This window comes from Dermacentor variabilis, chromosome 1, assembly GCF_050947875.1.
Source record: "Dermacentor variabilis isolate Ectoservices chromosome 1, ASM5094787v1, whole genome shotgun sequence".
NCBI classification, from domain to species: domain Eukaryota; kingdom Metazoa; phylum Arthropoda; class Arachnida; order Ixodida; family Ixodidae; genus Dermacentor; species Dermacentor variabilis.
The window spans coordinates 37,874,648-37,898,216 of NC_134568.1; the positions used below are offsets into that span (position 1 = coordinate 37,874,648).

Here is a 23,569-nt window from a genome sequence, read left to right on the forward strand (position 1 = left end):
ATGTAGTTTCCGCAGAAAGCTGTATTTCACGTGTGCAACACGCCTACTGACGATAGGGTATTCACTGAACTTTATGAAATCATGCACGTCACCTTATTATAGAATTATCTACATGAAAAAGTTCAAGTGCATTAGCGTAAAACAGCTGTGCGTTTCTCCAGAAGGGGTGATTTTTGGGTTTTCTAACGTACTCGCTCTTAAGTGCAGGTATATTTTATTACGTAGGGTAGTTAAAGCAGCTAATAAGCTTTGAAACACGTCTACTTTACCAACATCGACGCTATTCTTTGCATCAGAATAAATAAAGAGAGAAAGACAAAAGGGGAGGATAGACAGGGAGGTTAGCCAGTGTAAGTATTGGCTGGCTACACTGTGCTGGGGAAAGGGTTAAAGGGAGTAAAAGGTGAACGAATAAAAAGTGAGAAAAGTTCACACAATAACGCGATGCTACGTGCTACAACTTTCAAAGACGGTCGAGCAATTCACTAGCCCTTAAGGACTTGAGTGCCGAAACCCATCTGGACCAGTGCCCTAGAACTTTTTCTTCTGCTGTGACGGGGCGATCGCCCACTTTTTCGAGCGCGGTCGCGAGAACTTTTCTTGGTACATTGCAACGGTGACAACCACAGAGGAGATGCTTGATCGTCTCCTCGTAGCTGCTGGTGTCGCAAGCAGGACTTTCGGCCCTTCCATTGCGGAAGGAATAGGCGTTCATGAATGCCACGTCAAGTCACATATGGCACATAGGTGTTGCTTTCGCTCGTGGTGGAAGACAGAGTTGCAGACGTGCATCCAATCAGTGGAGACGTGCGTTCGTGAATTCATTGGTGTTCCACAGAGCCTGCATAATCTCGCGTGCGAGCTGACGCAGACGCAGATGCAGTGTGGGTTAAAGTTCCATGTCATATTCAGCTTAGTTGTTGCCCCAGAACCCCCCTTTCTAAGTCACACAGAAAATCAAGTATTGCCGGCGTCCGCTATATATCTAAGCATATTATCACGTCCAGCTGGACTTGTAGACCCTTTCCTGGCGTCGACCAAGGGAATCAAGTGGGTTGCGATCGCTACTGATTATATCACGTGATATGCGATAATACGAGCGCTTCCGTCCAGCAGCTGCGGACTAAATACTCGTCGCAGCAATATGTTCTTCCTTTTTATGAGCGTGCAAAAAGAAAAGTTATCTTCGAGGCGCCACTGATTTCGGGACTTTCGCCATACAATTTAAAGGAAAAAAACAAATTTACAGGTATTTTATTTGTAGTTGAAGCTTTATTTCAAGAATCAACGAAGCGGCTAGCGGCACAAATAAAGTGGGTGAATTTCATTTGTGCAAAGCAACAACCTGCTGAGCAGACATTTGAGAGTTTGCGAGAACTGACAGCGACATTGAGAGATTGGAAGAATCGCAAATAAGTTTTATTGAGCATACAGACATTACAGAGCGTAAGAGAGACTTGTAGCGGAAGTTCTTCGCTTGCTTCTTTCCTGAAGATGGCACGAAGGCAAGCGAGATGGCCTGCGCGGAAGGACAAAACACATTGCTTTTTACGTAGCACTCGGTCATTTTCGTGTTCACGTTCAAATATGAGCACGCTTTGAAAACCCCCTTTTCCATTTTTTTTTCTTTCACGTTAAAATGTGTCTTATACAGAAAGACGAGCCAAAGCTTGGGGAATGATGTTGCTTCTTTAGACCTTCGAGATGCACGTACGTCTACATTTGGTGTATGCCATATTATATGTATACAACTAGATCCTGCAGATATCATGCGAGATACTTTTAGACAAGCACATTGTACAAGAAACGCACCGGCATGAAACCTTCGGCTATAGAAATAAATGGCTCAGACGAGGTAATGGAAAGTGATTCTCTTTGTATCCTACCCAGATGCCTCTACAACAATGCATTAGCAGTAGTAATGGGTAAATTCACTAGGTTACCACTGTACAGCATGATTAACAATGATAGAGTTAACGGAGTCACCAATCCTTCAAGGTAATGCACAAATAACACCCAATTTGTTGGAAGTGTTCATCCCAATGGTTGGTACATGAAAAAGCTCTTGTACCGAATTTAGGTGCACGGCACAAAGCCCACCTGGTCAATAAATAAAACGGAACCCTATCCATTGTGGTGCCTTTCATCACCAAGTTGTTGCATATTTATTTATTTATTTATTTATTTATTTATTTATTTATTTATATGAAGAAAGGCCAAATGTGGCGCGTTCGATAATTTTTTTTTATTTAGCTAGTCTCTCACAGGCCATATGTCTGCATGGCTGTCTCCGCTTTTTATTTCATTAGCCCTTCATAATTGGCGTGTCCAAAGTAGTTCCTCAGCTACCGCAAGGATCGAGCACTCAGCGGGGCGGATGGTTCTGTTCATCTGAATAGAATCAGGGGAACAGAAGCCTCGCAAAATACGGCCCCAAATCTAGATATCAAATCTAAGTTCTGATGGGTGTTGGAAGGGTAATATATCTTCCAACATTTTCAACACCGGGCCATTTGTTCTGTGTGCCAGCGACTGTAAACGTGGCATGTTTCGTTGCATGTCCTTCCTAGTACGTCTGCATTCAGTCGCTAAGAAGTCTAAGGCAAAAAGCACCGTGACCCACTGCTTCATCTTATACGAATGAATATATTAGTATCGTGGTAGTGATTGCTTCACGTGGACCTTACTCTTTTTTTATCTTGATATTCAGTTCCACCTGCAGCTGCAGTCCTCGCCGACGCAAAGTCCCCTCACTCCTTCCTTTCCCTTGTGGTCCCTAAGGCACAAGGCCTCACAGGTGGAAGCTATGCAGTCTGCGAGGAGAGAGCATTATGAATGCACAGCAAAATATATCCAAACTCGAATATCCTCCCGAGAGATCTTCTACATTCAGTCAGTGTTTACATTCTAGTAGTTTTGTCACTAGAGTTAGCGGCTTTTTTGTCTGTGTAGCGACACATTTTTTTTTCTTTGTAGTGACGGACGACTTTTTTTTTTTTTTTAGGAAGCAGCTTTTAGGCACCCGTTCCGGCGGCGAGTGTGGGCGTCGGTATCGGCGTATCCGAGCGAACGAGCACAACAGCGAAGCATGATTGAGCGAGCGCGGAGCGCAGATAAAAAAAAGCCACGAGCCGCGAACGGCGGACACCTATGAGAGCGGCACCTTCAGTGACGTGCGCGCGGGAAACTGGTTTCACGCGGACCCGTTCGACCACTCGATGCGTACTCGTATCTGGTCTTAGCCGGACCGCTCGTTTCGTACTATCGTCGGCTCGCGTCAGCTCTCGCTCGCACTTGTTTGGTTTGCCTAGTTTGCTCTCCTTCGCGCTTGTTTCGATTGTCATGGCTTGCGATTGTTTTGGAATCTGATTGTATGGGCGGCGCGAATTGTGTAGTCAAGTGTTTGTCGAAGAATTTTGTTCTCCTTTCACGAGCGCTGAAAACTAAAAAAAATTGCAGTAATAACGTTACGAAACACGAATATAACAGCTTACAAAAAACTTAAAAATGACGTAATAGATACACCATTGTTACGGGGAACAAAAACAAAACACCCACAGATGCGTTTGGAAACCGCGAAATGGCACAGAAATTCACTATTTAGTCCTAACACACCAAAGTAACAGTGCATCTAATGTTACGCTCTTAGGGGCGACAGCCCATCACAAACGGATTTCGTATGAAGCATGAGACACCACAAAGAATACTAACAACAACGAAGCGCTCGCTTGTTGTCTGCCTACTTTGTGGCCTCCTTTCACGCCCTACGCGTTCATTACTGAATATCACCAAACATACCACTGCGCCGTCGTTACGGCTTTAGTTTTGAATCATGTTAACCTACGCCAACTTCTGTGCTCGTATGTATGTGCGCGGTGTCTCTCTCTCCATTTCCTTCTTGTCTTTCTATCTACCCTTCCTCTAGTGTAGGGTAACGAACCGTATTTTTTATTGTGATTGACCGCCCTATCTTTTCCCCCTTTTTAGTCTTTATATTTGTGCTTCTCCCCACTCTAAACTGCACCATTCCTAAAACGACGTCTTGCCCTAATCGATTAATGGTTAATATTAATATTAACGATTAATATTTACTATTTTCTTTTTTGCGTTTCCTCATCCGTTCATTTGTTTGCCGATGATTGCGTAATTCTCCGAGAAATAACAGGTCCAAACGACGACGCTCTTCTTCAAGCTCACATTAACGCAGCCATTGTGTGGTGCAATGCATGGCTTATGGAACTAAACATTAAAAAATGCAAATTCATGCGAGTGTCTAGATGTCTAAAAAGATTACTAGTTTACCCATTTATCACTTAAATAATGCACTACTCGACAGCGTATCTTCATATAAGTACCTCGGAGTTCACATCAGTGGCAATCTAACATGGGATATTCACATCTCTCATGTTGTCTACAACGCTAATCGCATGCTCGCATATCTTCGTCGTAACTTTGCAGAATCGCCTTCGTCTCTCAAACTAATGCTTTATAGAACACTCATTCCCCCTAAGTTAGAATATGCCGCTTCGGTTTGGGATCCGCATTAAAATAATTTGGTAAATTCGCTTGAAATGGTGCAGAATAATTCGGTCTGCTTTATACTCTCTAGTTACAATGGAATCGCGAGCATCACGGCAATCAAAGCTAACGATAAACTACCTACGCTTGCTTCTCGACGTGCGATGCTTCGCTTAAGCTTCTTTCACAAACTGTATCATGATTCTTACCTGCGCGATTTACTAATACTCCCCCCCCCCTCCATTACGTTTCGCACCGTCTAGATCATGCTCATAAAGTTGGCATTCCGTGGTGTAAAACAGAATCATTCCTACAGTCCTACATACCACGCACATCAAATGATTGGAATTGCCTTCCCAAATTGGTAGTAACAATTTCAGATCATGAAAAATTTGTGACTTCATTAGCCAATGCTCTGTAACATCTTGTTGTATTCGGCCTCTTTATACCTATTATTGTGTAATTAGAAACACTGGACTTCTTTTTGTATATGTAGTATTTTTGTAACATGTATTCTGCCTCTTCATAACTCTTATTGCATAATTAGAAACATTGTGCTGCTTCTTCTTGTAGCTAAAATTTTGTAGTTTTTCTGTATTTTGACCACCTCCCTCTGTAATGTCTGTTGACCCTGATGGTATCATAAATAAATAAATAAATAAATAAATAAATAAATAAATCCTTTTATCGCTTGCACTGACAAATTCCGCTATCGAAATTGATTAACGCGTTGGATGCCATAAATGATAAGTCAGCGTTTTCGCCACGCTATCTTATTGCTAGTCTGCAGATATCGGTTCATTAGCAAAACAGGTCCGAATAAACCACTCAGACCTCAACCTGTGTGAAAAGAAAATGGAAAGATTTATGCCGAACAAAAAACGTAAAAATCGTCCTGTAGAACCACATTTTTGTCAGCTGCTGAAGACTTGTGTGGAAAAAAGGTGGAAGGAAAATTAGAACGAAAAGAAATAAATGTAAAAGAGACGATGACTGCGCCACCGAGAACCTGTTAATGTGCAGAATGAAAGTTGTACTTAGTTGCAGATCCATAACGCTGTTACGTACGAAATTCCGCACGACTCTTTCTTTTTGTCTAGCTAGCAAAGTGTTTTGTTGTTTGGTTCTGTTTTGTTTTTCGCCGGTGGCTGTAGGTCATATTCAAGCACGAGTCGCGGACTTCAGCTTTAGTAATGCGTCAAATCCAGCAGCTTTCTTCTATTTGACTTCTCAACACTCTTCACATCGGCCTTCTCCTATTCACAAGGTCTATGCTCACGCCGAGCGATATCGTCTCCCTCAAATTAAAAATTAAATTATGGGGTTTTACGTGCCAAAACTACTGTCTGATTATGAGGCACGCCGTAGTGGAGGACTCCGGAAATTTAAACCGCCTGGGGTTCTTTAACGTGCTCCTAAATCTAAGTAACGGGGTGTTTTCGCATTTCGCGCCCATCGAAATGCGGCCGCTGTAGCCGGGATTCGATCCCGCGACCTTGTGCTCAGCAACCTAACACCATAGCCACTGAGCAACCACGGCGGGTTCGTCTCCCTCAGACAACGCACATGATTTAGCGTTACTGGATTCGGGAAATGGCCGGCTTTCCCAATCGCGTCGTAATATCTACATCGAAGTTCGTTCCCTTCGTCACAGGCGCACATAAATTATCACAATATCCGCAGGAACCTCATGTGCAAAACCGAAGAAGCTTGTCCAATAATCTTCTCCTTAAAAACTTTTCCTCATGAAGACACCTAAAACCCAACCGATCAGTCCCGCCTAAAACTTTGGCGTTATTTACTGAACATAAGCTCTTTCCCGTCCTTATCTTCACTTGCGTTGGTCACGCGTTATTGCTTTTTGTGTGCTTCCGACGTCTTAAGGTAAACTGGTTACAATAAATAATTATCGCGCTTTATGCAGAAAAGTCGCTGCTGTGGCCGATGGCTAGACTCTTGACGGCTAGCCTTCAGTATAGAATGGAAATAGCAAAGGACGACGTATAGGATCTGAAGGCACAGTGGTGATGAATACAGTTGACGCGTCTATGCCGCCGGTCATGCTAAATCATATGCGCTCTCTGAGGTAGACGATATCTCTCGATGTGGCCATAGACCTTGTCACTAGAAGGCCGGTGTGAAGAGAAGTCAAACCGAAGAAACTGCTGCATTTGACGCATCACTAAACCTGAAATCTGCGACTTGTACTCCAATACGACATTTTCATGTCATAAGCTAGACACCGTTGCGGCGGTCACACGGAATGTATATATGTAGGTTGGTTCGTAGCGCACAAGGAAAAGCTGGGCTTGCAGAACGAAAGAAGAATGAAGGGCCTGAATTCACTCTGGTGGCCCATGTCTACTATGCCCAGCGACTGCTCGTTCCTATGTTTTGGAAAGGCAGCATTTAGACAATGTGCAGCTCGAGCCATTCAACTATGTTCCATGTGTCAAACACACTTAAGAAAGTACAGTGAACTCATGGTTAGCGAATAAGAAGGAAAGCTCTTTGTTCATTTTTGAGGCAACTATAACATAGCTTTATTATTTATATTTAGTGTATTAACTTTTGTTCAATACGACTTGTGACGACGGCCTTAAATATAAAATAATGTTTGAACAGTACTACTAACGCTTTAGTTGCGTTACCAATTACGTAAGTGAAGGCGCACAATTAGAACATTTACGATCAAACAAAAAAAAAGAAGCTCGCAAAGATTCAAATATAGAGTCACTGTTGAGAGCAAAGTTTTCCGACTTACGACTGGATTGAAACGCACGCACGCTAGCAGTTTATATGTAAAGCTTTCCGAAGCTACGTGGCCAACTACAGCGTCAAAACTATAGTGTTTAAGAAGAAAACATCACGTCGACTGTGGCAGCGGCCCCACCTGCACTCACTGGCTGCCCAAACACAGAGAGATACTGATCTCGCCATAAACCCATTCGTTCCATATTTCAGACGACGAGCATATAAATCTCCTGGTTGAAACACATCCATAACAAATTATGTTGAAAGACATGCACATAAATATATGGTATCAACTTCAAGAACATATAACCTACTCATACTTCTCTTAGACGACACTAAAAACCCGACTTGAGTGGTTCTGTACAGAATGCGACATGGTCCTGCACTTACGGTTGTCCCACTTGCAGAAGCACTCGTGTCTGATGCAGTTCGCCTTCAGGTTCAGCTTTCCGCGCTTGGTCCTCAGACAGCTTTGGTAGCATGGCATCTGCCTGCACGCTGGGGAATTGCAAGAACACAGTAAGTAGAGGCCCTTTGTACGCTACCAATTTTCCTACATAAAGAGCATGAAACTTCTTAAGGGATCAAGCTTGTGTTTAAAGTGTCCTATGTCACTCTGAACTCAAGATGCTGACGAAAAACAAAAAAGTGGCATTCCAGCTGGTCCCTGGGCACCTCGGTATTATGGGCAACGAAAAAGACAGCACACTCAGTGGCAAGAGTTAATGCGGAAGCTCGCCTGAGTTGATTGTCAGTAATGGGTGCTCAAAGAGCAATTGTATGCGGCCCATTACTTCAGGAAAAGTGACAAGTAACCTTTCTTTCATGGAATGGGTTGTCATCGTAAGTACCTCTTGCATCACCTACTTGCATGTAGCACCGACGCATTTAGGCATATATCAGTTTGACGTGCTGCATCATACGTCCATCATCCTCAGTTTGATCTTTTCGTTGCGACGATGTGGACACCCAGCATCTGTCTTGCAGAGCCCTCCACACTCAACACGCATGCGTCTAGACTGAGAATATTAGCGTCATTGTTTCGCCTGCTATTTTATCACTCGCCTAGCCCACGACCATCGAAGAGAACACAACGGAGAGGGTGCAACATCATGGAGCATTTCTTCCGGGACACCGGCATACTTTGATTGTATTAGATACTGCCCTGAAGTGTGTCAAATATTTTCTTTATATAGTTCATGAAAGTGTACTGTGACAAACTCGCAGGATTCAGTAGCGTTTCCATCAGAACAGCCTGTTTTTTACCTTTTGCGCTTGTATGCATGCATTATCGTTAGGGTCTGTGAATACGAACATCTCGTACATAATCAGGAGCTCTGGGGCCTTTTAAGCTGTTTTAATGACGCACGGCATGCCGAATTCCAAACCTGCGATGCAAGCCACATGGCCAAATAAAAATTAAGTCTCAATTTCGACAATCCAGGTGCAGCAGGCCACAAAGTTCACCGGACACGGATTCCATGACAGAGGCGAATTTCGGCTCTGTTGGGACATGGGGATTTTAATTTAATGAATTGATGTGCAAATAAAAAAAACCACTGTCCATCAAAACTTTAAATGCGAGGCTTTTGCCTAAGCTTCGGAGGAATTAATTTTTTCTGTGCATCCAATTTACGGTGATCAAGTAGTGTTATATATTAAAGTTGGCCTTGGTGCCTCTTGTATCCTGGCGCTCACCTAAAATAAGTTACAATGAAGTCGATATTTTGTCTTTAAAATTCATCTACTCACCAACTTAATTTTTTTTATAACCGAAGCTCGCATCGTCTCGCAGAGAAAAAAATATCGGCAACAATGGCCAACAACGAAGAAAGAAAATGTTTTCTTGGACGCATTAGACTACCATTGGGTTTTTTAGTGAGACTGCACTACCATCGGGATCGGCCCACATTTTTAGACTTTGCTATTCTTGTGATCGGTCCATATTTTTCCTTGAGTAAAGTTATCCTTCCGGTTCCGAATTTAGGAGCACACAGCCTGAACGAGCGTATTCGGGCTTAATTTCGACCATTTTGGGCTAATTATGCGCTATTACTGCTCCGTACATAGCTATGGGCTACCTTGATGCATCTTTTGATGAGAAAGCGTCAAATGGCTCACTGAGCAAGAAAGCCCGCGCCTGTCGTCTGTAGCAGCGAAAGGCATCTAAACTCGCATTGTCACTCTATGCGACGCTACGTCATGAGCGTGCCTCGACGAAGCAGAGCGATGGTGGGCCTGCGCACTCTGCTCTATGACGTCATGTTACTTGGGCCGAAATTTCTAATGTCAAGCCCAGTGTGAGGAAAGTGGGGCCGTCAAAATCACCGCTGCTTACTCGGGAGCATCCCCATTATATTCTATGGCAGTCGGGCAAGGTAGCATGACATCATGGATCGAAGTGCACAGGCCTTGTGCTATCTAGGAGGTGTTGGCAGAGCAGGCTCGGGAACGCCTCGGTAGGGAACACCTGCTGCAGCGTTGCGCACCAGATGTTGCATGGGGTGTTGGCACTGCAAGCTGCTGCTGCTTGCTGGCTCGGGCAGCACTACCGCTATGGTACATTATTCGCAGCACAAACCTCGAAGAAGTGCTCAGCGCCGTTGAATTCGACGGTAATGCTTTCGCACTCATAACTCATAAGTGCTTAGGTGTTCTCGGATTTTTTGCTCCAAGTTTTATTTCGAAGTCTTTTATCGTTCTACGTGCACTGGAAAGCCTCTTATTTCGACGAAAGTACTCAGAAAGTAGCAGTGAGATGCCACGCAGATCCCTTGAACCCCCCCCCCCCCAAAACGAAATGAGAACTCCAAAAAAGGCCATTCTTGGCACGGCAAAAAGGTCATACGAAGACAGACATTCGAAATGACTAATAATAGGCAAAAAAGCTTGCTTCAACACGCTAGCTCCGAGATTGAGGCTCCTCTGTTTTTGTCCAGTGTTAGTTAATTCTGCGCGGTATTTTCATCTTTTCTTGCGCATCGCACGTAAACTATGGAAATGACAGTGGTGTACTGTGACGAGAACGTGACAGTCGTGTCTGCAAAACTCGTCAGCCGGGTTTCGTGAAGGGTTTACCTCCACCTCATCTTCCTTTCTCCCAAAAAAGACTTTGGTCACACGCCTCGTTGCCGTACCTCAAAGTCGTATCTCACGAATGATCAGCGCACCACTTTTACCAAGCACCGGGCACGACAAAGACATTCAAGCGGCGTCCGGTTTCTTCCTCACTTTACTCGCAACTCAGCAGAGCAAGCGGACAGTCATTCAGCGAGCCACCGCACAACACGAATGGATGGGAACGCCGAAGCGGCTGGTGTCACGCCGTAACAAAAAAAGTAGGCATATAAAAACTCGCTAGTGGAGCGGACGGCATGGTGAGAGCAATAAAATTAGAGTGAGGGAATTCGCCCACTCGCGCGAACAAAAGGTAAATGGTGATTGATTGATGAGGTTTGACGTCCCGAACAAGCACTGGGGCTTGAAGAGAGACGCCGTAAAGAAAGGCGCCGGATTAATTTGCTCACCTGGTTGTTGTTTAAATTGGACTCGAAGCACGCGTACGACCTTGTGCTCAGCAGCAGGACACCAAAGTCATGGCGCCTCCGCTGTTGGTCAAAGCTAGAAGCACGCACCAGCCTTTTGCCGTCATCTCACTTTTCGTACCTTTGGCCGCTTAACTGCTTGTATTTGTAGCTTGGAATATAACTATAAATGTTAATGAAACCCGTATTTTAACGAATCGCCTTGTGCGTCATTCGGAATGCCAAAAGTAGCCACCTCAATAACATAGCTGACGCTAATGCCTTAAACCTTATACAGTATTATGCGCCTTGAATAGGACGGTTTTCTTGTCTCTGATAAAATTCGGCGGCATTTGACAAGAGACGCATTCATTGTGCAAATCACTGTCATCCAAGGTCGGTAGTATTCCTGAAGCGTTATATGTTCCGTAGCATAGAGGGGTATAGAAATTGCGATTAGTTGCTTAACAGGTGCAGTGAGTCTCAGAAATCTATCCTCTCTAGCGTGCTCACTAATAGGAAGGAAGCCACGTCAGAAACAGGAAAGCCGGTGTCTTTGCCACGAGGAATGAGCACTTTTTTCTTACGTTCACGATACTCGCAGTTGCAGCCGTCACCGTCGCAACGCCCGGTCACGTCGAGCTTGGTGGCGCCGTAGTGCTCTTCGCAGATCTGCTGGCATCGCTCCAGGCTGCAATCTGCATACGCGCATGACCAAATCGAAAGCTGTGCGTTGGGCGCGACAAACCGGAACTACCATAACACGATTGCATTCTACTTCATTTAAAGCTATATGCCACAGAGCACCGTGTGCAATAGAGAATTTGTTAGGGTAATGATTGGTCACCATGAGAGCAGGGCTTGTACAGTAGCGGTCAGTTCAGTGGCACCTGCCACTAAGTATTGTTCTCATTAATGCTTGTTTACTTCTGATAAGAATGCGTTCTGGCTCCGCGTACAACTGTCTGGGCCGTGCGTGTCTATAGCAGGCATACTTTCTTTGGGCAGAACGGCAAGGCATACAGTAACATAACGCCCGCATAGCGTGCGTTTTCAAGTTGTGTTTTTTCTATCTATATTGCCTGGCGGCCCAAAGAATGTTCAACCAGCTAGACCTCCAACTCGTGCTCAGCAAAAGAGCCTTTGTTAGCGGTCCTCATTCTAGGATGCGAAATTCTACGCCAATGTCCATTGTTTATGCATACATGACTGTTTGCACAGGTCTACCTTGGGGCCCTAGTTTCTAGCGACGTTTAAGCAGAAAACTACTATAGTGTTGCGGCGTTCCGGTCCACAGTCCCATCATTTAACGCCTAGTGAGCGCTGCCTTGTGTGTACGCCCCTCGCGTATTCTCTCTCTCTGGTTTTATTACTTAACTTTTCTTTTCCCTTAATCTCCCAAAACAACGCATATCAGTGCAGGGTAGCAAGAAAGGCGCAATGCTATGTCTTCCCTGTGATTCCCTCCGTTTAGCACCCGCCCCCCTTTTTTTCCCCTCAAAAGCACAATTTCATTTTTGCTTTTACTGCAGCTTGCTTAGCTTTGTCACCTACCCAGGGACTCTACGTAGCCCATTTGCTCTATCACGAGAGCCGCTTTGGGATAAGCTTAAATATATTTGCACGTTTTAGCATCTAAATCAATGGTGATTTTGGTGAAGCTTTTAGGAATAGAAACTCAAGCTGCTCAGAGCTCATAGGAAAGTCTCGTGCAGCTACGTACAAATTATTTTTCGCTGGTCCCACTAGTAAATTGGCCGTTTATTCCAAATACTCGGAAAAGAGCATAGCAACTGGCGTTGAGGACAAACATGTTTGCCATGAAAATAAGAAAATTTGGCTTCCTGATGAATTTCAGCAATCGTGAATTTAATGCAACTAACCCTTTCCCTTCTCTTACGAAAGTATGATGGTCCTGAAATGTTCTGCTTACCCGACAATCAAAATACACTGGACATATGATAATTATCCGCTTACCGGACACAGATGTCATGTGCCATGTTCTTGTTATTGGGGGCATTTTGACTTGTTGTTGTTGCTGGTGTTGGCCACCTCCGCTACAGTGGAAGTAAAGAAAAAATACGCATACCTCTTAGCGACCAAGATAAAGAAGGCGTTATAATTTTGCTTTATTTCACCTTAATCGTGTTTAAGCCCTTGTTTAGATAACTGCAGGCAACAATGAAAATTTAAAAAACCTCGCTTATTTTTTTTTTCGTTCAACACTTGCCGTATACGGTAAAGTGTTCGATGACTTATGCGTGTAGTAGTATGCGCTAACGTGTAACCAGCGTGTTCACTTGCAGACCTTAAAAGCCCGTAAAGCTACTACTGTACTCCAAGGGTAAGAATTCGGCAGATATCTGCCTAGTTAGTAACAAGTTAAATGAAGAAAAAAGAAACTGGAACGAAATTTTCTTTTAATTTTACTGACCCGACGTTTCAGTGCCCGAGCAGCTTCTTCTTTAGGGGTGAGATGACGTGAGGCGTAGCAGGGCGCTTTATCAGCCTATAAACTCACTTTTTAAATAACTTTTTAAACTTATGTGCAGAGAGAATCGGCGAGCCATTTGTCGCTGCACACTTCTCGCTGCACAAAACGGTATCCTAAATACAGTTGTGGGAATATTCTTCCTCATGGACCTTAAGCAGAGACCTAGATCTGGTGAAACAAGGAAATATATTTTTATCATCGTAGCTAGGGAAGCACGTATACCTTCATTTGTTGGGTCTAACCAATCCATTAGCTTCACCTGATTGCAAGTAGGTTCGGCCCACTATAATGTCAACTGCAAGGCGAGATATTGCATTAAAAATCATTAAATATGCAAGTTACGCAAAAAAAACATTAAAGTTACCGGCAGAATCAAAGAAAACATTTCGCTAATGCTTAGAGAATAGGCTCAGTGCCACATAAAAACATTGTCATCGTAGCATTCAAGGACGTCACTTGGACTAGGTGGAAGTATGAAGTGATGACAACTAAATGTTCTATTTCATTTCGAGGTAAATTTTCGCAATAGCAGGCACCTAACATGGTTCTTGCATGTGCTCATGGTTACATTTTCGTAGTTACAAATTTCTTCGAGGTGCTTTGACGGTGACGAGTGGCAAGTACTGAATTTACGGTAATGCATAACATCCAGCTGTGCATTGGTATCGCTGGAAATGACGATTATGGTGCTCTTGCATGCGTAGAAGTCTGACATACACCTGAGGCCAACTTCCCGAGGAGTAACCAATTTACAAATGTACACACGTGGGCTCGTTTTCGGCTCTTTTTTGGGTGCCCCCACATGACCCCTGCGCAACCAAGCGGTTTTCTCGAAAGGAGACCTCACTACTGCATCTTGTAATGATCTCCCTGCACAGAAGCATGGTTATAAGACGCAGCGCACCCTCGTCTTCGCTCTTGCAACGAGACAGCAACCATCGAACACATTCTGAGGTCGCGCCGAGCTACCTTCATTAGAGGGACGCTCTTCTCGATCTCAAAGACGGGTCTGCTGCACGCCTGCCTGCAACACTTGTGTTTCCAAAGGGGCCTACATAGCAAGCAAAAAAGCTTGATATCTTTCTGTGGCATTCCTTAGCGACGCTTATTAGCTGGGCGTGTGGTGCCATACCCCAGTGACAATGCAAAAGATCCCCAGGCACAGCAGCCGCCGGATTCGAACGCCAGGCTAAACCCTCCTGCGGCGGCAGTGCACGATCAGCACGGTGTGCATTGATTACACTGTGAGTGAACGTCAAACCAGGCATTTCAGGCGCGTTATTTCTGACTAACGTCAAAAATCAAATGTCTAACGATAGATCAAGTGTTCTTGCCATTCGGTGTCAGTTGCAATCTGGCAAGCGTCTGGTGCACTTCCACCGAAGGGATGTCAGCCCCGTATAGTTCTATATTTACCATGCCATGGCTGTTGGTAACTCTAGTATTTTTCGGTCAAATTATCATTAATGCCACCAGGAATTACGTAAATGAACGAAAAATTGTTTCCGCGAATCGTTTTTTTCTTTTTTTCTGCTTACACGACCTGCCACTTGGTGTGCATTGACTAAAGCACTTCCTATGGAGAACGATTTTAAAAACCCGTCGCGGTAGCTTAGCAGTTTTCGTGTCGCTCTGCTATGCTCGAGGTTGCGGGTTCGATCCCGACCACGGCGGCCTCATTTCGATGGAGGGGAAATGCAAAACTGCTCATGTATTAAAATTTATGCGCACATTAAAGGGGGAACTCCGGGGGGTCAGAATTGATCCGGAGTGTTCCACTATAGCGTGACTCATAATCCCAACGTGCATTTGACATGTAAAACCCCGTAATTTATGTTAATTTTCGCATTTGTTCCAAAGTGGCGCCTCGCTATGAAGGCGTAATTTTGCTGCTGCTCTAATCGCTATGACCTATTTTGTCTGTTTTCTTAATATTCAAGGGCCTAAACCCTACAATATAAAAATTTTGGCATTCTTTGGGGTTTGTCTTGACAGTAAAATATACTAATCTTGCGTGAATTTATTTTCTTTATTACTCTCCGCTCACTGTTTTCCTGCCAGGAAGCCTATGACCCACTGAAATGCGCATGCTTTTCGCGTCCTCAAAGTGCTAGGCGCATTGAAGAAAATCTTACATTCTGGAGACACTGGCATTCTTACTTTTCTATTTGTGCTATTTTAACATTAAACATTAGCTACGTGAATGCGGCAAAGCACCCACTGACGGTCACCGCACTTCGTAAAGTTTACCGCAAACTGAAATGACCTAAAGGTCCCTACAGCGTCCTAAGAAGTCGGCTACAACAGTATAAATTGTAAGTTACAATATGTTAAATTCAATGAAACCAATTTTGAGCGTTTTCGTCATTTTCCGTAAACGTTTAGCGCCATTCGCCTCTGACGTCTATCGCATTCTAAGCTTCACGCTACATTTCCACGTTCTGCGCAGTGTTTCCTATTGAGTATTGAGAAAAATTCCTGGCTCTTATCTCTGCATTTATGAACCACTTCTCAAGATAACACAACGCGAACTCGCTTACGGTACACTCAAATTAGAGTTCAGGTGAAACGCTTCGATGCGCCACTTTCGTTAATGTCGCGTAAACTTGTAGTAAGCGCCACTTGTGCAAGCCACGTGCCTTTCTGGAAACATGCCGAAGGCCTCTTACGTCTTTAACATTGATCTGTGAGCATCTGCCAGCACGAGGAAAACGAACAGAACACACGCAGCACGAACTGTACACGAATGGCTGACCTAACACGTACTGCACACTGCAACGCGGGAACGCTGCCTAATTGACTCGAACACATGTGCATCCCACAAGGCCAAAACGGTGCTCATGTACGTACCGGCTCTTCTTGCCTGGATAGTAGCCGCCGGCCAAGGCGAGCGTAGCGCAGGACAGTGCGAGAAGGACGTGGATCAATCCTGCTCTCGCTGTCGGCTCCATGCTTGCCTGAGAGCGGTGGGCGGTCGCGGAGGGTTTGGAGTGTCACGGTTGCGATTCCCACCTCTGGCTATGCGAATATATACGGGCAATTTCGTGCACTCTCTCCCAGTGCGTTAGGTCGAGGCTCGCGAGAAGAGATGGTGCCTTTTGTTCGTGCTCGCGACGGGCGCAGGCACCACGACGAGCGACGAACACGATGGCGAGAGGAAAAGGAGGAGGGGAGGAGGAGAGCCAATGGTAAGCTAGAAATACGGGCCTCTTTTCGCGGGAGTCCCGAACCAACTCGCACGCCGCGTACCGCAAGGCAAACTATGCGAAGCGCTCGTGCAACTGGCAAAGTAGAAGAGCTAGCGTCAGTGTAATTTCACTCTGTAGGTTTTGCGCTTTTTATTTTAGCCATTCTCTTATTTTACATTACTTGCGCGTCTATCTCTTTTTTTGGCGATTCGCTTCTACTATACAGCCCACTTCAGACAAACTTTGTTACTGCTTGTGCGCCCTGTTAAGTGATTTATGCGATCTCCTATGCGGAAATTTCAAGCCTTCATCATATTTCCCTTCATCCAGTCTGCTCGACATCTCTCTCTTCCTCTCTCTCTCTCTCTCTCCATCTCACTACCTGCGAGCACAGCCGTTCGAGTGTACATCTCAGGCCTGCTACCGTCATCGTGTTCTCTTGTGTGCAGCATACGCCGTCAACAAGAGGAAACGTATCGAAGAAAACTCCGTGGGACAGAAAAAAGATGTCCAACTAGACGACACGGGTCTCACTTTATCTGCTTTGTACTACTACTTGGTTTGCTTTGTGTATTGCTTTTTTCTCTTTTTTTATTTTTTTACTTTAAGCATGGCGCGTTCAAATACCGCGCAAGGAAAGTACTTGCCTGATGGCAGCCACCGTAAATCACTAACGAAATACGACCGCTCTCGTGCCTCAATAGGACCATTCGTCGAGCCGGCATTGTTTCCGGACGTAGATGCGAGTTTATTTTCTGCTGCACTTCGCTCATTGACAGTTCAAACTGTCCCCTGGCAGGCCTTTCAGGCGAAGGCAGAATGAAGACACACACACACTAAGGAGATTTCAATGCTCGCCGAGAGCAGTCACAATGCGTGCAGCTGGTGTCGTCTTCCGAATACGAGTGCCCCCCAACCCCCTGTTTGAGTTTGTTTTTCTTTTGCTCCATTCCTTTTCTTCTTCGCTTTTCTTTGGATGTTTCTTCCTTCCGGTTCGCGCCGTATGCTGCGAGAACATAGCCACTGGCACACGCACTGGTGACAAAACCCTGTTCTCGGGAGCCGAACCTTTCGAGACGCGCTCTTTCCTGGTTGGCGCGATGCTATTAATGGGAAGGAGCCAATAAATGTACGCTCTTTCCTCCAACCACAACGCTTTTTGTGCGGCGCTCTTCATAGCAACGATCAGTAGCCGGCATCAACCAGGTCAAGACTTGCCGCACGCGTCGTGACCCGAAGCGCCTGGCGCTTTAACGGCTTGTTCCCAGAACAAACACGAGCAACGCGCTCGCGTTCCCGATCACAGTGTATGTGCATTCAACGGATCTTGTCAATGAAAATACGTGCTGCCGCAAAAAATCGCATTTCTCAGGCCTCCGAGCAGTAGTCTTGAACGTTATTCCTATGCGCGATTTGTTCGCAGCAGTTCCTCCGACGTGTACATGACCCACGTTTCATTTCGGGCACATTTTTTTGTGCCCGTGACGAGTTGGAATGAGATTCTTGCCCCAGCGAAAAGAAGACCAGAAGCGTTCTCTTCTTTCAATTTCGATAGCGTGAAAGTGACACCAGAAAGAAACATTGCTCAAGAATGGTTTCCTGGGCACGCATGCGTATGTATTTTCTTTTTTGAGCCGTCTGTTCTACTTTATGTGCGAAATGGCCTGTAATTGGGCGAAACAGCACTGGAAGGCGAGCATGCTTTTGCTTCTGCGCTGGCGGAGAAGAGAATAAATAGAGACTATCCATTCCTGTGTAAACTGCAGTCTTGACAAGATGATGTCAGTCGGAAAACGAAACAGCAAAATGCCGGAAGAGACGGCTCGAGGAACTTACTCTGTTGAAAGCAGGAACCACTGATCGTGTGCTGAGTAGCGCGAACCGCTGTATTGACTTATGCAAAAGTTCGATTCTTCCCTCTTCTGTGTAGCACTTATTGCATAATATGGTACCATTTGAAGAGCGTCGCAACATTTATTCCAAGATTCACATAGCGACCGGTTCACAGAATGGGTGACTTCCTCTAAAATAAATGTGTAACAATGAAACAGAAGCCGTGCCGTCACAAAAAAAAACTATACATGACACCGTAACACGCTCAGAATGACCTGAGAAAAGGAAATGTTATTCAAAGAGTGCCGTCCTTGTTATAGCTGTGAAAATGCCAGTGTGTGAAAATCCCCAATGACTTTAAACGAATAGGTTCTGGGGTTTTAGGCACCAAAACGATGATCTTATTATTAGCCACGCTGCCGATGTGGGACACCGGACCCTTTGACTTTCTGAAATCGTTCTAATTAGCCTGAATTTTCATTTACGCTCTGTACTTGCGAGATAGAAAGAGATATAGAAAAGGCAGGCAGGTTAACCAGAAGCAAGTCTCCCGTTCGTAACCCTGCACGTGGGTTTGGGAAAAGGGGGTTAGAAAGAAGGGAAGAGGAGACGAGAGATAAAAAGTAGGAGGTGCTATTATACGTTAATTAATCCCAGTATAGTGCAAAAACACAACCGTGCTTTAACAGTCTTCTTGTTGCATACAGAGTGACGTCTACGTTGGAAGGCTGTCTCTTTCAACAGACTTCAGTCGTTGAACTTGCTAAGCACAGCGGTAGACGTGTGCCATCGCTGTGCACAATAATGTGGCCTGGCACAGAATAAGCCCGATGGTTTCCTCTTCGCCGCAGCGCTCGCACGCTGGGGTGGCGGCTATTCCTAGGCGGTGGGCGGAGGCGTTAGAGAATGCCGCGACCGAGCATACGGCTTGCATAAAAAAGTCGTGTTAACGCGAAGTAAATAGGATGTGAGGTGCATTTCCTACTGAAACATTCTTGAAATATTCCCTGCAGCTCTGGCAAAAAATATCAAGCAGACTTGACCGATTCATGCTGTTTTCTGCTAATTTACTGCGACAGCAGCAGGCTTTCACAGCGGACACCACCATATTCTCAAGAAGAAAAAACTTCTTTACAACGCAAACATAGTCCTTGTCGGCTGCACTAGTGCCTGTTCTTGGCTCCGAAATACATGCACCGGCGCTTCCACTCTCACTGTCTGTGCGACCAGCATACACCCCATACTAATTACAAAGCACCAAAGGTGCGCGATAATGCAGTGTCGGAAGCGCTCGCAGTCAGGCATGAGCGTTAGGTCATTCGCCCTGCGTGCAAAGAGCATTCGTTCTTGCTTGAGGCTTGCAGTGCACGACCTGATAAACCTTAATGGGCATCTTTTTTAAACGACCTTGCTTGTCGAAGGCATTTTTAAGAAAGTAAGCCAGGGAATCGAAGGCAGTCGCTTATACCAGCAGAACAGTACGAATATATTTGCTCAACGAGTGTGTTTGTTGTCAAAGAGCAGCAATAATGAATAGAAAAGCGCTATGGTTACCACGTCAAGCTCCGTACTGCATAACATTTCTGCAGGCGCATCCATTATAGTCTCAGGTGCCAAAGTCTGATTTTTCTTCGCCCTGTAGCAAGATTAAAGCTCAGAGAAACGAGGTGCCCTGGAAACAGCGACGCAATAACGACCGTCATCGGCGTAACGGAAAGGAAGAACAGGCCGGCCAGGTTCCAGCTCTTCACTGCTACCGCAGTAAAAATGTGCGACAGCAGCTCACGGCTTATTAGAAGCACCGTGGGTTGGGTCTGGGTATTATTTTTTTCGGCCTACTGAGATTCCTTATTATGCGACCAAAGCGAAGCAAACGAGCGCTTTTCTGTCTTTAAAATTTTCATTGATTTATTCTTTTCTATTTTATTTCTTGCATTCTTCTAGTAAGCCAGCCATTCGATGGCAGTCGCTTATACAACCAGAGCATTAAGAATATATTTGCTTAACGAGTGTGCTTGTTGTGAAAGAGTGACAATAATGAAAAGAAAAGCGCTATCGTTAGGACGTCCAGCTCCCTCCTGCACAACATTTCTGCAGGCGCATCCATTTCGCAGAAACTCAAGCTCAATGAAACGCACCTAGTCAGTATTTCCATAAACAGGTATTGCGGGAAAAGTGTAATTGTGATATACGTACAGCAGCGATAATGGGGTCCTTCCTTTATTCACCGGAAATCTGTACCCTATAGCCAATTGCTATTACCATCTATGTCACATTAAGTGCAACCGAAATCGGCTGTCTTCTTAGCCGGTGCGCCCTGGCGAGTAAGAAAAGTACAATGAGCATGGGCGTCATTCGTTAAGTAAGGTAGAGTGATCAATGAAACCTAACACAAAATTCCATAAAAGACAAGACATCTTCCCGTAAGCACGAACGCCAGAAAGAACCTACGCAGTCAGGATGTACCTTGGTTCGATGTGATGTAGTTGCAGGGTGATGATTATTGCAGTTTAAATCAGCGGGTGGCAGTGAAAAGAGATTCGACAATTCTCAGAGTCCTGTGCTGGCCTACCCGAACTACAAAAATCACTTGGTAAATAGCTCTTACCGATGATTTGCTAGGAACCTGGCAATTTTTGTTTACGTTAATTCAAAAATCACTTTCATAATATATTGGTCATTTTCATTTCTTTCTTTTTTCTGATAGAAATAAATTACTAGCTTTTCCACTTTGCACGCTTTTATACTAAGACTTATTTGCTATTCTTCATAATGAACTTTTCCTTCTCGTATGATCTATATTAACATTTGTTTTTCACATCTGTATCTCTTCTATCTTGTGCTGTCCCATTTCTTTAACCACATTACCGCCGTATAGTTGAGTGGCTATGACGTTCTGCTATGGAGCACGTGATCGCGGCTTCGATTGTCGTCTACAGTGACCGCATGTTCATGAGGGTGAATTGCAAGAACGCCTCTTGTATACTTAGGTACGCGATAAAAGGACCGCTGGCTGTGAAAATTAATCCCGAGATGCCCATTGCGGTACAACTCAAAACCACAGTCTTGATTTGGGACATTAAACCTCATGAATCAATATCTACCCTTTCTTTTTTATTGTGATCAGGAAATTCTACCTGGCCATCGTGGTATTGTTCAAATTAGCGTCATATTAAAATCAACAGATAGCTAACAAGGGAGAGCGTTGAAGCCTTAGAGATAAAAAGAACTGGGTGATTCTTGTGTCAGCAAGCTGTTCGTCATATTCTCAGAGAAAGACGTCAGATTCCTTACAGGAACCGTTCTTCACGCATAGTAGGCTTTACCATGTGATGCTCTTTGATGTGTCTTATATCTTCCTATATTCTGTTTATTCGTGTTCTGCCAGTACTTATTCTGCGCATCCAGTGAATAAACCTTCAGTTGTTAGTGCGCGCTCTATGTGTGTCGTTCTTCTTCGTCTGGTCCCTTGTGTTCTCTCGCGCTATGTTACTACCGATATGAACCAACTAGCCCAAAATTACGTCTCGAACAATTCTCATTGTTCGTAGGCACCGGCACGCCAAGCTTCTCGTCTCAGAGGCCCCGTACGGACTTCTCGCTAGCGCCACTAGATGGCGTACCGTGTCTAGAAAGAAGCGCGACAGAGGAGTCCGGGCTGCCCGCCATGGGGCATTTCTCAGCGTTCGCAAGTACCGGCGGGTCATGCATTTCGGAGGCCACGCGCAGGCTTCACGGCGACGCCGCTAGATGGCGCCGAGTGTTCCTAGGGAAGCCTGAAAGTGGAGTCCAGCAGCAGTACACGCCTTATACATAGCTCCTTTTGACGGTGACAACACACTGTTCCGCTATATTGATTCAATGCTTAACGCATTACCGTCAACAGTCATTGTGAGGCAAGTACTGCCGAATTGTTTTGTTTACACAAAACACACGTGAAGCTGTCATGACGAAATGAATTAGAGAATGGAGGAGCTGAAAAACTTGCTGATTGGACCGTAGCAATGACGTACTACTCAGCCAGAAATGAGCTCCGAAATCGCTCAGAGAAAGTGGGCATAGAGACAATAGGCTACAAACACTTTGTACTTACAAATGAGGTTACAGCGACATAGCTTGCTTTCTCTTATTTGTTGATCAGGGCCATACATGTAATAAAGACGCTTTCGGCGGTTTTGTCGCAACGGCACTTTCATAGCATCATATTCCAGTGCGGGGGCTCCTCGGCGACTCCTAGCCGTCCGGGGCAAACATTTCCTTTCGAAAGTGAGCGACGGTATTTTAATATCTTGCTCGATAAAACACAAGTTGACTATGACCTACCATCAAAAGGCCAATGGCTTTATGGAGTGCCTAAAGCGAACGCTTATCGATATCCTGGCAATGTATGCGTCCGCTGACCACCAAGATTGAGACGTTGCGTTGCCTTTCGCTACATTTGCGTACAATAGTTCCAGGCATGAGATCGCTGGTCATTCACCATTTTTTTCTCTCATACGTTTGAAACCCTACATTGCACATGGACGCCCTGGTGTCTTCCTCTGGGTGCCCTAGCTACTACTGAATGATGCTCAAGAAACTATTTGCCTGTGCCGACCATGTACGTCAAGTTGCCCGCACTCACATTTTTGAGTCCCAGATGCGCCAACAGTCCCACTATATTAGCCACCGCACGACCACCCAATTTCTCCCTCATGAATCGCTTGCATTCCCGTGGTGCCCAGCACGACGTGCCGGCCTTTCCGAAAAGCTGCTCTTTCCCTGCACCAAACCATATCATGTGTGCCGCCAAGTGACCAATGCCACTTATGAAATCACTCCACTGACGCGTTCGTCCTCCTTTTGCTCATCCCCGCACACACTTGTGCACGTTGATGGCCTCAGGCCATGTCATGCCCCTGGCACTTCTTTATAGTTTGTGTGGTACATTTCCCACGCAGCCCTTGTTAACCTGCGCTGAGTCGGTGTTCTCGTCGCCAGACGTTAGTGTTACGAGTCAGTTATCCTGCGAATGTAGGACAAGCAGTTCAAGTGCAGCGGACAATAAAGAGAACGAGGTAGTCCTGCATCTTTGTTGTGGCACGCTTTGTACCTCCTTTAAATGGTGTAAGCAGGCCCATTTTCTAAACATCTCGCCGTAACAATTATATATGTTAGTAATTTTTATTACGTATTCAGCTGCCCGAACTTTTCCATTACCGCACCCAGACAAGTGAAAGTATCACGTTTTCTCTTCTAGATGCTGCCATCTGGTGAAA

General features: G+C 45.1%; 1 protein-coding gene across 1 annotated transcript; it reads right to left on the reverse strand.

The window, feature by feature from the left end:
* Positions 1-1,403: 1,403 nt before the first annotated feature.
* On the reverse strand, positions 1,404-16,528 carry LOC142576567 (uncharacterized). The gene is made up of 6 exons (XM_075686746.1): positions 16,141-16,528; positions 12,774-12,853; positions 11,384-11,494; positions 7,663-7,770; positions 2,688-2,813; positions 1,404-1,519 (listed from the first exon to the last, which is right to left on the reverse strand). Exons 1-5 carry the CDS (start codon positions 16,239-16,241, stop codon positions 2,707-2,709), a joined length of 507 nt encoding a protein of 168 aa, XP_075542861.1. The 5' UTR covers positions 16,242-16,528; the 3' UTR covers positions 1,404-1,519; positions 2,688-2,706.
* Between the last annotated feature and the right edge of the window lie 7,041 nt (positions 16,529-23,569).

Excerpts from the sequence above, each read along its gene's own strand:
- LOC142576567 (XM_075686746.1), bottom strand. The coding sequence starts at position 16,241 with ATGGAGCCGACAGCGAGAGCAGGATTGATCCACGTCCTTCTCGCACTG. Across the intron at positions 12,854-16,140 it reads TATCCAGGCAAGAAGAGCCG|CGGAGGTGGCCAACACCAGC; the intron begins GTACGTACATGA and ends CTTCCACTGTAG. Across the intron at positions 11,495-12,773 it reads GCACATGACATCTGTGTCCG|ATTGCAGCCTGGAGCGATGC; the intron begins GTAAGCGGATAA and ends GCGCGTATGCAG.